The sequence below is a fragment of the Hylobates moloch genome, unplaced genomic scaffold (assembly GCF_009828535.3).
Source record: "Hylobates moloch isolate HMO894 unplaced genomic scaffold, HMol_V3 SCAFFOLD_14, whole genome shotgun sequence".
Taxonomy (NCBI): Eukaryota; Metazoa; Chordata; class Mammalia; order Primates; family Hylobatidae; genus Hylobates; species Hylobates moloch.
In genome coordinates, this window is record NW_026652289.1 from 8,001,342 (window position 1) to 8,016,212 (window position 14,871).

The 14,871-nt window shown below is 40.0% G+C and overlaps 1 protein-coding gene across 1 annotated transcript in view; it reads right to left on the bottom strand.

Moving 5' to 3' along the window:
• The window catches only part of LOC116482137 (Down syndrome critical region protein 8), a 49,564-nt gene that overhangs the window by 12,422 nt on the left and 22,271 nt on the right, over positions 1-14,871 (bottom strand). Inside the window, exons 3-5 of the mRNA XM_058427569.1 lie at positions 4,273-4,369; positions 2,368-2,492; positions 1,711-1,862 (exon numbers count right to left, since the gene is read on the bottom strand). Coding sequence (XP_058283552.1) covers positions 1,727-1,862; positions 2,368-2,492; positions 4,273-4,369 — 358 coding nt within the window. The 3' untranslated portion in view covers positions 1,711-1,726. The remainder of the gene's footprint in view (positions 1-1,710; positions 1,863-2,367; positions 2,493-4,272; positions 4,370-14,871) is intronic.

A 14,871-nucleotide genomic window follows, 5' to 3' on the forward strand; every position in this document is an offset into this window, starting at 1 on the left:
CCTTTATGGTCTATGTCTATGTCTATATGGAAATTGCTTTTCACACTAAAACTAGACTTGCACCAAGTCTATCCTGTAGGTAGTGGAGGTCACTTGTTTAATTTGAATTGTTGATTGACAATTAGAGCACACTGGGAATTTTAGATAAGATCCTTCACCCAACCCATCCTGATGCAAGGGTGAAGGCCACAGTGTCTCATTCAATAACACAGAAACCGGAGGGGCTTAAATGGTGAGAATTACATCCAAATGATAGATGATTTGTGTAAAACCCTAGGGTTTTTCCTAGAGTCATATTAAACCTACTGCCAGAAAAACATTTAATGTCAGAAAGAAAATGCTGGAAATGAGCTGGCTTCACTCTATTTGCATGAGGCAGGCATGCTTGAGGATGAGGACATCTTGGTCCTTGCTGCATTAAGCTCGGCCTGGATGGTGCCAAGGAAAAATGGCTGAGACCAGGATGGTGGAGGTCACTACAAAGCTGATCTGCAGGCATCTCCTGCCCAAGAGTCCCCCTGAGCAACCATAGGATACAGGGCCCTGCCTTGGGCAGCTATAGAGAAATCACACTCACCCACAGAGCTCCTGCTGCTTTCAGCAGCACAAGGTGTAGCAGTAGTGAGAACCGTCTTCAGAAAGGTGCTGACCTCTCCGTCACAGGGCAACTGGCTTGAAAAGCCATACCTTGGCTTCAAAGGAGGCCAAGCATATAATTTAAAGGAGGTAATGAGAGGTGTTTTGAACTCTGTGTTTTAGACAGGCAAATCTGCACATGAAAGATTTGTCTTTCATTCAGTTACATTTGTTGAAAGCCCAGTGGCTGTTGGAACGTTTAAGGACCAAGCTCATCCTGTAACTAAACAGCATGTACAGAATGAGGTCAGAAGAAGGGGTCAGACATTGGGTCTTAGATTACTAAGAATCCCAAACTGCAGATGATCTGGCTGATGGACCAAACATCAGACCCAAATCCTTACGAGTACATATCACTAAACCGCAAATAGCACCAGTCTTAAAGAGAAGACAAATCGTCGGGAAGAAATCAATGAAACCCACCACAACCACTAATGGATTCATTAGAAGGAACCCAAACTCAAAACTCTGTGTTTTCTAAATCACCGAACATGGAATAAAATCGGATCACCACAGCAGTCCTAGAACTGAGCTGGGCAGCAGTGTGACCTCACTTGGAGAAAGTTCCCAGGGTACAGGAGATCAGCATATTTTGCCTGACAGATCCTCAAGCTCAGTAAGACATTATTAGAGCACAGTAGCTGAGTACGCACAAGAACTGCATTCATTACAGAGGACTACTCTTTCTCTTTAAGTTAACAGAATTACCCCCCCCAAAGCTCTATGCACTGGGGATGTAAGAACTCCAGTTTGCTGTAATGTTTTTTAACAAGATTTGTATGAGTCTCAGTGTGTGTGTGCATGTATGTGTATGCCTTTTCTTTATAGGACTATTCTACCTCCTCCTTAGCATCTTTCATCTTTTGCCCTGAGCTTGCATCTATATTTCTCTGGATTGCTCAGACCCCAACCACCCCTAAAAATTTCACAGTTTCTAGAAAACCCCATCCTCCAAGAAGCTTAAAGAATTTTGATTGCTTGCAAACAAACAAACAAACAAACAAAAAAGCACACAGTGGAAGACTCATATTCCCCTACTTTACAGAAAGTAAGAAAAGGTGAAGCATCAATTACCTTCTCATTGAGTCCTTCACCACGCTGTACAGCTATCCCTCCTCTGAAGATGCTGCTTGGTCATTACCTCACTGGGCTGGGAATCCAGCAATCCCATAGGGAGGCATGCTTCAACGTACCATGAAATGGGCTGATGCACCAGGAGCACAAGCCTAGGGGGTTCCCAGAGTAGTAGAAATTGAAATCAAAGGATTCTATACCATTGGTGAGGACTCACAAGAGAACATGGTCATTCTAATGACACTATGATGTCTTAATGGGATACTTCAGCCATTCCTTTAAGCTTACCTCCAGTCTCAACTTCAATCCTCTTACTCCTAGAAGCATTTCCCAACTACTATCCTCCCACCAATGTCCCAGTTTTCTTAAAATCATATAGAGCAGAACAGTTTGTGGAAATCCAGAAGAGATAGATTGTTACCCTATAGCTGAAAAAATTACTGTAATTTCTTACAGCCTGTTTTGGTAGACAGTATGGCCAATACTGTCTTGGTTTAAATAAGATGATGCAAATCAGATACAGAACGATTCTGCTTTTGAAAATGCCTAGCATACATGAAAGATGTTTGTGCAGTGAGGTACTATAAGAATTTTTATTAATGACAGCTTTACAATTAAATGTACGTTCACTAAATATGGAAACAAATGAGAACTAACAATAAAAAGGAGTTCCAGGAAAACTGCCACGGCATGAACTGAATGGACTCATACTGGGCCAGCACTTTAGGTCTTGGCATGAACAGCTTCATCATTCCAGAACTTTCTTGATTTCCAAGGTTTGTCTGAAAAACAAAACAAGATGACTTTGTAGAAAATGATTCATGGATCCACTAATATGGGCAAATATGTCACTGTATCAGCCCATTCCAGAACCCTATGGTTATTCCACATTAGGTGGATCCCGACTGCCCACTGAGTGAAAGCCAAGACCCTCACTCAGGTCTCCCAACTCTAACTCTCTGTTCCAGCTTCCCCTAAGTTTTCTGACGTTTTCAACAGATTTTGCTGATTCCTTGTTCTGCATTGTTATTAAGCCTTGCTTCTGCCTCCCTTAAGAATATTCACCCTCACTTCTCCACAAATTTATGTTCTCAACTTTCTTTAAGATCTAATGGAAAATGGGTTTCAAAAAGCACTCCTCTACCTTCCCTGTCACAATTTTACAATTCATTCTTTACTTACTGCCACTAACACTTACAGAAATAACATAAAATAACTATTATTCTTGCTTACATTTTATGGGAAATTGCTCCTCAATTTTTGCATATGTGCGTATATTTTGACTGTCCAGTAATTTCTTTGAACGCAAAGTCACTGCGTTATTTTATTAAAAATCACAGTGCCAAGGATAGCCTGGAAGCAGGATAGAGATTCCTCTCATGTTGATCATGACCTGCCAACCAATTTGTGTCTTGACTGCTCCATTCTCAAGCTGACTTCTAAGATCACACATCATTCTCAGTCCACAAACAAGCCTTGATATCACCTTTCTTTAAAAGGTCTCTCCTCAGATTCTACATCATTTCCAACTGCTGCTCTTTTTTTCTGCTCTCTTTATATTACATCACAATGAGTCCAAAGAATTGTGTAAATTCTCTCTTTATTTGCTCACTGCACATTCTCTATCCCCACCTCCATCCACTTCATTCAAGATTTTGAAGACTACTCTGCATAAGGTTTCCTACAGCTTCCATCTGGCCAAGTACAGTGTTGAACTCTCATACTCCATCTTCTTAAAACTCCCATCACTGAGCATTAGAGACATGCAAATCAAAACCACAATGAGATACCATCTCACGCCAGTCAGAATGGCGATTATTAAAAAGCCAACAAACAACAGATGCTGGCAAGGCTGTGGAGAAACAGGAACGCTTTTACACTGTTGGTGGGAATGTAAATTAGTTCAACCATTGTGGAAGACAGTGTGGCAATTCCTCCAAGACCTAGAACCAGAAATACCATTTGACCCAGCAATCCCACTACTGAGTATATACCCAAAGGAATAGAAATTAATCTAGTATAAAGATACATGCATGTGTATGTTCACTGCAGCACTATTCACAATAGCAAAGACATGGAATCAACCCAAATGCCCATCAGTGATAGACTGGATAAAGAAAGTGTGGTACAAATACACCATGGAATATTATGAAGCCATATAAAGGAATGAGATCATGTCCCTTGCAGGGACATGGATGGAGCTGGACACCATCATCCTCAGCAAACTAATATAGGAACAGAAAACCAAACACCATATGTTCTCACTTATAAGTGGCAGCTAAACAATGAGAATACATGGATGCAGGGAGGGGAACAACACACACTGGGGTCTGTCAGGGAGGGGCTGAAAGGCGGGAGAGCATCAGGATAAATAGCCAATGTGTGCTGGGCTTAATACCTAGGTGATGGGTTGATAGGTGTAGCAAACCACCATGGCACACGTTTACCTACGTAACAAACCTGCACATCCTTCACATGTATCCTAGAACATAAAATTTAATTTAATTTAATTTAAAAAACAAAAACAAAAACTCTCATCAGGCCAGGCATGGTGGCACACACCTGTAATCCCAGCTGCTCAGGAGGCTGAGGCATGAGAATTTCTTGAACTGGGAGGTGGAGGCTGCAGTGATCCGTGATTGCACCACTGCACTCCAGCCTAGGTGACAGAAAGAGACTGTCTCAAAACAAAAACAAAAGCAAAAACAAAAACAAAACACAACTCTCATCAGTATTCGACATTTGACTTTCAGAGGACCATACTCTGTAGATTACTATCCCACCTTGTCAGTTGCATTGGCTGGCATCTCCTCTTCTTCCTGACCTCTAAGCCCTCTTGTAGTCTTGACTGCAGTATGCAAGCCATTTGTCTGAGCTTCTTTCAGGTCCCACTCCCAACTTCAATCCTTTTTTTTTTTTTTTTTTCAGATGGAGTTTTGTTCTTTTTGCCCAGGCTGGAGTGCAATGGCACAATCTCAGCTCACTGCAACCTCCACCTCCCGGGTTCAAGTCATTCTCCTGCCTCAGCCTCCCAAGTAACAGGGATTATAGGTGTATGCTACCATGCTTGGCTAATTTTGTATTTTTAGTAGAGACGGGGTTTCACCATGTTGGCCAGGCTGGTCTTGAACTCCTGACCTCCAGTAATCCACCTGCCTCAGCCTCCCAAAGTGCTGGTATTACAGGCGTGAGCCACCGTGCTCCGCCTTCAATCCTTTTAACCCTAGAAGCGCTTCCTGATTTCCCCAATGTCCAAGTTTTTCCAGAAGCATATAGGGCTCAGTTCTAAGACCTTTCTCTATCTACACTTATTCCTTAGCTAATACTCTCCAGTTGCATGCCTTTAATTACCATTTATGTTCTAATGGCTCCGCAATTTATATTTCCATCCTTGACCTTTCCCATGATTCCTAGACTTGTGTATTCTACTTCCTACTTGACACTTCTGCTTGGGTGTCCGATAGACACACAGATTTATGACATGACAATCCAAATATTTTATTATCTCCCCCTTAGCCTACAAGATTCTATTGTTCTCCTCTGTTCTGTGTTATATGCTTTCTTTTGCAACGTCAGCTGAAAGGCTGGAAACTTTATCTGTCAGACTCTTCTGCCTTTCAGTTTCTGGTTGCAGCTATATTCTGCTAATGAGGTGCACTAGTGAGAGATTTCAAAGATGAAAGAGCACAGAACATACTCTTCTTCCCCATGCATCAGTGTAGGACATGAAAGCTTTGGCAGACATGAGTTTTTGCAGTGGCCTCTGGGTGATCCATTCCAGTTACTCTTCTCAGTGCTGTAGGGCAGCACTAGTTTACTTTCCTAATCTGAGTGGTAGCAACAACTTCTGAATTCACTGGCCCAAGCAGTGACGGCAGAACTAAATACTACTGGGCACCTTCTCTAACTTGTGTTTCCACAGCTAATCCAATGCTTTTGAAAGCACTCGATTCCCTATATTAAACCTCTTCATACCTAATACACTTGGAGTGGTTCCTTTTTTCCTGCATGAGTCCTCACTGATACAGCACCTTATCTCCTCAGTTAGCACCACCCATTTACCCAGTCGCTAAAAACAGAAACCTAGCAGTCATCCTTGACTCCTTCTTTCCCTTTACATCCCACATTAAACAGAGCAAAAAGTCAGGCTGGATTTTTCTCCAAAATATGTACTGAATCCCATTATTCTAGGCTACCCCTGCTGCAACTAGTCTAGTGAAACGCACGGTCTTCTCTCTCCTAAACAGTTCCAGTCATCTACTAACCAGCTTCCACTCTGGTCTCATGACAGTCTGTTATCAATATATTAGTCAGAGTAATCTTTTTAATATGCAAATAAGTTGCATCATTCTCCAACTCAAAACCATTCAATAGATTACCATCTCAATTCTGATAAGATCCAAAATCCTTACTTTAGCCGACAAGGTCTTGAAACTCCAACCTTTGCCTATCTGAATGGGCTCCGTCCTTCAACCATTACCCTGTTCCAGCTGCATTGGCCAAGTTAATTGTTAGTTCCCACCCACTGTGTATTTAATATTTTCTGTGCCTGCATTGCTCTTTCTCTATCCCTCCCCACGGCTTGTTCTCCCACTTCATTCAGATCTCAAAAATCACCTCCTCAGATCGACCTTTCCAGACCACCCCATCACTTTCACTGCCCCTTCTACCCTGCTTTTATTTTTCTTCATAATACATCTCATTATCAAAAATTTTCATTCTTCTTTATTAATTTTTTGAGGGATTATCTACATTCTCCACTAAAATGTTAGCTCCAAGAGGACTTGGTCAGCTAGTTGGCTGCTGCATCCCATTATCTAGGAACTATGTGCGCCTGGCACATAGCGGGAATTCTATAAAAAGTGCTTAAATACATATTAATTGGATTTCTTGCCCCTCTAATCAGAGAGCTTGAATTTTCCAGGAGGAACTGTTAGCTGATCTTCTCAGGATGTCCCCTCCCTTGACCAGCCACAATGATAATGTCCTGGGGAAATCAAAAGGAAAGCTGGAGAACCCCGCATGAGCACCTGTCAAGGGCTAAAGCCGGATGGCACAAAAGCTCCTGAAAATGTGGCACAGTTAGCTCACAACTCCTCATGCCAATAATAGTGCACAAGGCACAGAGAAACCAAAGTGATGGAATGGGATTGATTTTTGGTAAAATGGTTTATTTTTGATTTTTGAAAGCCCAAGATAATTTGTGACACAGACATGCCTCCAAAATGTGGTTGGGCTTAGCCTGATGAAAACTTGAGTTACATGCCTCCTAGTCAGAAAACAGGTGAACAAGAAGGTAGCAGAGTATTAGAAAACCTGGCTGAGTTCACTCATCTTCTATGAATAACTCACAAAGTTGATTATTCTAAGGTAGACAAATGAGAGTTGTATGCACAAATGTGCTTTGGCTGAATGTGAAAGTTTTGGAAGGATTAATTACTTCGTTAATCACACATTTTCTAAGTCATTTTCTCTCCCTCCTCTTCCTCCATCTCCTTTCTTCCTTATTCACTTCCATGATTCTTTATTCCTGGAAGCATGTTTTATGCATTATCTCATTTAATCCTTATAACAAACCTCTGAGCCATGCTCTCTATTTTACAGAAGAGAAACTGACCCTTCAAGAGTCATCTAGAGGGAACGTGGCACCCCTCGACTTCACTCTCTGGTTTCTCTAACTCTGCTGCTTCCCCACTTTATCTATCTCTTGGGTTAACTTTTCATCACTTATGGATGGTGACTTGTCCCTACTCTTTAAATCCTTTTGTCAACAACAACAACAATAGATTCTTAAAGATTTTGAAGGGCGCCTGTAGTCCCAGCTACTCGGAGAGGCTGAGGCAGGAGAATGGCGTGAACCCGGGAGGCGGAGCTTGCAGTGAGCCGAGATCGCGCCACTGCACTCCAGCCTGGGTGACGCAGCGAGACTCCGTCTCAAAAAAAAAAAAAAAAAAAAAGATTTTGAAAGTACAAAGGAACGTAGAAACAGGATCCAGTGTCATTCTTTCATTTTACAACTCAGGAGACTGAGGCTTAGAGGGGAACAATTGTTAGTTGAAAGTCACAGATTGAGTATGTACTGAGCTATGTCTCCTGACTCCTAATAAAGCATTCCTTTTTCTTATCAATAGTCAAGTACTTTTCCTCTGCATAATTGATTCCATACTATTCAAATTTCATATGAAGATGCACTAATGAGAAATGGTTTAAAATTAAAACTTGGGTTGCATTAAATATCATATTTACGAATAATAAAGGCCATCCTCCTCCCACTATCACACGATTATCCCACACACCTTTCAACCAATGCTGAATATTCAGTATTCATAAGATGCACATTCTTACACTGGGTAGCTTGTATGCATCAAGAGTTGGGTGCCTAGACATTCTTTAAGGTTCCTCACTGAGTTTTCTGACTTTTTTCACATTTATAAATGGCAATGATGAAAGAGCGATTATCTTTATGCTCTAGGAATCTCACAGGTATAGCACATGGCATTATCTATTTATAAAAAGTTCTCCAAGATCCATCTTATGAATCCAATAGATAATGCTTCCCATGAATCCAATAGACCACCCTTAAATGCTTAGCATGAATCTTATTCCGTACAAAAATTCCAAATGTTAAGGTTAGCAAGGGCACAGATCACTCACCTATAATATACCTAGACTCTTTTTGGGGATTCAGCTAAAAACAAGGAAAATCCATTTAAAATGTCCCTGAAGTGCATTATCTGTGTGCATAGGTTTTTAAAACTTATTTATAATACCCATTATTTGTCCATATATAACATTCTTAAATTGATAGACACAGACCACATATTCCCAGAAGGGGTCCACATAATGGATCAACCCTTGCTCAGTGAATGTAGATCATGTATCAAAACCAAGGTTGCCACTACACATGTAATATAATGGACAAATGAAAAGTAAATGGAGAACAGAAAGCAATGGAAAATTACAAGTTAAGAAAGAAAATGATCTAAAGGCCAATGAAACTTCTTTGGTTGCCAATTGGTTGGTGGAATTATTTCCGAGGGGCCTAAATTAGCAAGGGTGATTGCAGAGGCATTGAGCAAAAAGTTCAGAATGAAATGCGCGAGACGTGAGCTCCAAAAACCAGTAAATACTGACACATTTGCATTTTAACTATTTCCCCCACCCCCAACCACCGAAGGTGTAATTGCTTCTATAAAGAAGCTCCTTGATAACAGCCCAAGATACTAAAAGCTATCTGCTTGGGCACTGGAGGACACAGCTCAGAGCTTTAACTACTGGGGGAGGGGAACCATGTTTTCTCTGTTAAACAGGACAGAGAAGATGCTTTTTGATAGAAGCATCAATCCAATATTCAAAGAAATTATTTTCCCTGAGCAAGAAAACAAGGTGAAGCTAGCCACATAATACATATTAATAATAGTAACTGGGGAAATTATTTATTCTATTTGCCAAGGATTTCATTTCTCCCTCCTTCAGGCACATAGCAGAATTTTTTTTTCTTGCTTCTTTTAAGGCTCCACTCAACTACTTAAGCATTTCTAGCCAAGTTCTGAGCAGACTGATGTTTCATCACTCCAGACAAACCAGGTCTATTCTAACTGGGACAAGCATTTACTGAGTGCCAGATAATCTGTTAAGTGCTTTACTTGCATTAAGTCATTACTTTTCACAATAATCTTATGCGATGAGTATTCTTATTTTGCCATTTTACAGATGAGGGAATTGAGGCCTAGAGTAGGTAAGTGGTTTACCCAAGGTCACAAAGCTACCAAGTGACAGAGCTCAGATTTGAACCTAGGGAGTCTGGATCCAGCACCTAGGCTCTCGACTACTCCAAAGATGAGAAGCCGTTTTGCCTGTGCAAGAAAGAAGGGTGAAGCTGTCTGTTTGGGGTTAAAAAGCACGTGTGCATATGACGGTTAAGGACTCAACCCAGGAGCCATTAGTACCTTTTTTTATTTTAAAATGAACAGGAACTTTATTATAAGTTAACAGAGACTTTTATTCTATTCACAGAATTAAATTTGTCAGGATTCTCCAGAGAAATCAAACACGTGCGTGCGCGCGCGCGCGTGTGTGTGTGTGTGTATTTAAATAAATTTATTATAAGGAATTGGCTGGTGTGATTATGGAGGCTGGCAAGTCCAAGTCTCAGTGTGGACTGGCAGGCTGGAGACCCAGGAGAGCCAATGGTGCAGATGAACTCTGAAGGCAATTACTGGAGAATTTCCTCTTGCTCAGGGAAGCTGGTCTTTTTGTTGTATTCAGGCCTTCAACTGATTAGATGAGGCCCACCCACATTATGAAGAGCAATGTACTTTACTTAGTGTATTAATTTCAATGTTAATTTCATCCCAAAACGTCTCCAAGTTGACACATAAAATCAACCATCCTGGAATAGAGGTTGATTTGATGGTTCAGAGTACATGGCAAAGCCAACACCAGAGCTCAGATAGATCATCTGGCTCCCCAGTCAGCATGGCCAAACACCACGCCAGCCCCCCACAGAGCCCTGAAAAATGTCCACCACCCCCAAGGTAAAGAGAAGGGAAAGGATTAAGACTTTATGTTCTTCTAGCTCTGCTCTGCAGCCTACCAAGGACTTAAAAGAACTTCCACTCCTTTTTGTCAATTCTTTTGTTAAGTTGACACTACAACTAAAAGATTTTTTTATAGACAGCAATTGTTCTCTTATTTACTGTTTAGAAGATTGGTAACACAGGAAGCACAAAACAGCACCTAAAATTAGCTAAGGAATATGATTTTCCTAAGCCACATCACTTTTGTTGATAAGAACTTTAGCTTGACCCCTTCAATTAAGAAAGACTGGATCTGGCCCATGGTAAGGAAGAGGAGGCAGACTGCATTTGAGCCCATCCAAGGGTTGCATTTTAATTGCTTCTTTTATCCTAGGAGCTCCTGGCTTCTTCCTGAATGACTCCTATTGTCTCCCCACCATCTGCCACACTTCCTGACATTACCAAAGCAGGAGTCAAACATTGTGCTTGGTAATACTGACAATAAACTCACTCAAATACATCACTTTGCTCAAGGCATTGTTTAAAGGCATTTGCTTAAAGGCATTGTTTCATCATCTGCACATATAAGATACTTGTACAAACATGAACTGGATAGAAAAAAACTCAGGATGCAGATTCCATATGTGCAGAAATTATATAACCAGGATACCGTGAGAATTTAAAAGTTCAATAAGTTTATCCAAAGTCGATCATTCTTTTCTTTAGGATTCCCCATCTCCACATGACTTGGGTGCCAACAGCTGCTATGTGGAGCACTTCCTAGGAGAATGGCACTGGCTCAATGCCTCCCCACTAGTGAGTGCTGGAGCCAGAAACTGAACCTCACACTACCTAGACCAGGAATTAGCAGTTTTTTTTGTTTTTGTTTTTTGGGGGGTTTTTTTGGTAAAGAGTCAGAGAGTAAATATTTTAGATTTTGCAGGAAATACAGTCTCTGTCGCAACTACTCAACTCTGCTGTCATAGAACAAAACTGGTCTTTGAAAACAGGGACAAGGAAGAAGCATGGCTATGTTCCAATAAAACTTTTGTGAACACTCACAGCTCGTACAAAACAAGCCGCTCACTGAGTTTGACCCATGAGCTGTAGTTTGCCAATCCCTGATCAAGGTGATCACAGGTCACAGCTTGAGAAAGAATTGTAGAATGACACTAAGAATTAGGAGTGAAACCCAATTGCACTAACAGATTACTTCTGCTAGCCTTTCAGAAGATTTAACCATTAATTAAAGCCTGGAAAAAAAAGGCCAGATCTCCTATTAAGTGAATTTAAGTATCAAGAGAACAAGTAGCAGATGTTGGGGTATGTATGTGGAACAAAGTGACTTTGACTTCGGCTCTAAAAGTCTGTTTAAGGATATTTGTGCTAAGAGTAGAGAGGAAAGGAGTGATGGAAAGCGTAGTATCATTCAGAATCTAAGTGTAGGAAGATGCCCTGGGAAAGAGTCAATGTTCTTTTTTTTTTTTTTCCTTTCTCTGTTCTAGCCAGGTGGACACTGGAATGTCATCTTGCCTTTTCTTAAGAGAGTAGACTCCAGTGTCTATCGTTCCCTTCTCTGTGTCCATGTGTACTTACTGTTTAGCTCCCACTTATAAGTGAGGGCATGAAGTATTTATTTAGTTTCTATTCCTGCATTAATTCACTTAGCATTATGACCTCCAGCTCTATCTACGTTGCTGCAAAGGACATGATCTCATTTTGTAACAACTGTATAGTATTCCATGGTGTATATGTACCACACTTTCTTTATCCAATCCACCTTTGAGAGCAGGAGGATGGTGAGGATAGAAAAACTACCTATCAGGTATTAGGCCGATTACCTGGGTGACAAAATTATCTGTACACAAAGCCCCCATGACACACAATTTATCCATGTAACAAACCTGTTACATGTGCCCTTTCAACCTAAAATAAGTTGAAAAGAAAATAAATAAATGAATAAATAAAAAGAAAGTAATGCAATCCACCTTATATATGAAGAAGAAAAATAGCATGACCCTATCAACAGACAGGAAAGCACTTGAGAAAATCGAATACCCTTTCATGGTAAAAACCAGCTCAACAAGGAATAGAGGAGAACTTCCTTAACTTGATAATGAATATTATTAAAAAATGTAGAGCTACCATCATAACCAACATGGTGAGAAACTAGAAATTACCCTGCTAACGTCAAGACTAAGGCAAGGATGTTCTCTATCAGCACCCCTTCTCAACATTTGACTGGGAGTCTTAACGCAGTAATATGAGAAAAGGGCGTATATTGCTTGTGAAGAATGAAATAGGCTGCTCTTTTTCACAAATGACAGTGTTGTCTATGTAGATAATCCAAAATAACCAAAAATAATTTCTGAAACTAGTGATTATAATAAGGTGCAGGATATAAGGTTAACAAAATTAAACTGTTTTCCTATAAATTAAATTATAATTAAAAATGAATTTTAATTAAAAATAGTTTTCCATTAAAATTAGCACTTTCTGAAATGAAATACTTATAAATCTAACAAAATAAGTACAAGATGAAAACAACAAAATTCTGATGAAAGAAATCAAACAGCTAAATAAATGGAGAAATATTTTACTTTTATTTCTATAAAGACTCAATATTGTCAAGATGCCATTTCTGTCCAAGTTGACCTATAGACTTAACACAATCCCAATCTAAACTCCAGGAAATTATTTTGTGGATTTTGAGAAGCTGCTTCTAAAGTTTATATGAAGAGAAAAAGACTCAAAATAATCAATACAAATATTAAAGAATAATAGAGTAAAAGGACTGATATCATTCACCTTCCATACTTATTACAATGCCATAATCATCAGGAGAGTGTTGTATTGGCAAAATAATAGGCAAATAGATCAAAGGAACAAGATACAGACCTCAGATATAGATCCACACAAATATAGTTAACTGATGATTTTTTACAAAGAATCAAAGGCAGTACAATGGAGAAAAGATAATCTGTTCAAGAAATGGTGCTGTAACAACTAAACATCCACATGCAGAAAAAAAAAATGACTATAGGCCTAGCCCTTACACCCCTTTCAAAAATTAAGTCATAACGGGTTACAGACCTAAATGTAAACACAAAACTATAAAACCCCTAGAAGACAGGAGAAAATCTAATTCACCACGAATACAGTGAAAATATGCTGACCTTCATTGAATTTTAAAAACAAACAAAAAAGACCCAAAATTCTGTGAGAGATATTGTTAAGAGAATGAGAAGACAAGACATGGACCGGAAGAAAAATATTTTCACAGTACATATCTGGAAAGAAATATTATTCAAGATATTCAAAGAATACTTGCAACTCAACAACAACAAAAAAGAACAACCTATTAAAGAATGGGCAAAAGGCCTGAACAGACACTCTGTCAAAGAAGATATAAAGATGGCAAATAAGCATATGAAAAAACTCTCAACATCATATGTCATTAGGAAACTGCAAGTCAAAGCAACAATGAGATGGCACTACACTTTTATTAGAACAGACAAGATCTAAAACCCTGACAACACCAAATGCTGGTGAGGATGTGGGGCACCAGGAACTCTCATTCATTGATGGTGATTATGAAAAATGTTACTAGCACTTCAGAAGACAATTTGGCTGTTACTTACAAAACTAAACAGATTCCTACCATCCAATTCATCAAGGATACTTCTTGGTATTTTCACAAGCGAGTTGAAAACATATCCAATCACAACCTTCTCAGGGACATGTACAGCAGGTTTTTACATAATTTCCAAAACTCAGAAAGATGCCAATCTAAAAAGGCTCCATCCTGTGTTATTACAATGGTCTGGCATTCTGTAAAAGGGCACAACTATGGAGACAGTGAAAAGAGGTTGGTGGGAGGGAGTGATTAATGGGAGGATACCAGAGGATTTTCAGTGCAGTGAAACTGTTCTGTATGATACTCTGTCATACAGGTATCTCTGTGGATACCTGTCATTACACATAGTCAAATCACATAAAATATATGGCACTGAGAGTGACCCTAACTTAGACTATGGGCCTTGGGTGATTATAAGTTGTCAATGCAGATTCATTATTTGTAGCAAATGTACCACTCTGGTGTGGACTGCTGACTAGGGTGATGCTATCATGTATGGAGTCAGGGGGTGTATGGAAACTTTCTGTACTTTCTTCTCAATTTTGCTGTGAACATAAACTGCTCTAAATATAAAATATATTGAAAAATGAAAAAGAAAAAGAATCGAGCAATTTCAAGATACTGAAAGAGCTTGGAGTCAGGTGTAGCTGCCTAAGGGTGAGCAGGTAGCAGCTTTACTTTCAGGGGAATGTCTAAGAAGACTGTCTGGCTCCCTGCTAGTAGTAAGGAGTCCACCCTTAGAAGGAGGGGGTAGGGAGAGACCTTTTGTTCTAGTGGCTGAGCTCTAAAGGCAGAGGCCCTCAGATCATGGCATCCTATTAGCTGAGTTTAGCTCCAAGTGAGTATCATTGGCCACTCTTAAAAAAACACAATGTCTTGGGAAAGAGCTTGGGTCAGCAGCTGCCCGGCAGCATCTTTCAGGTGGAAAGGACCAGCACTCAGCTCAAGCCATGTGGCAGCGAGCACCAACTGAAGCTCAGCTTTCACTGGGGTGACAGTTTGATT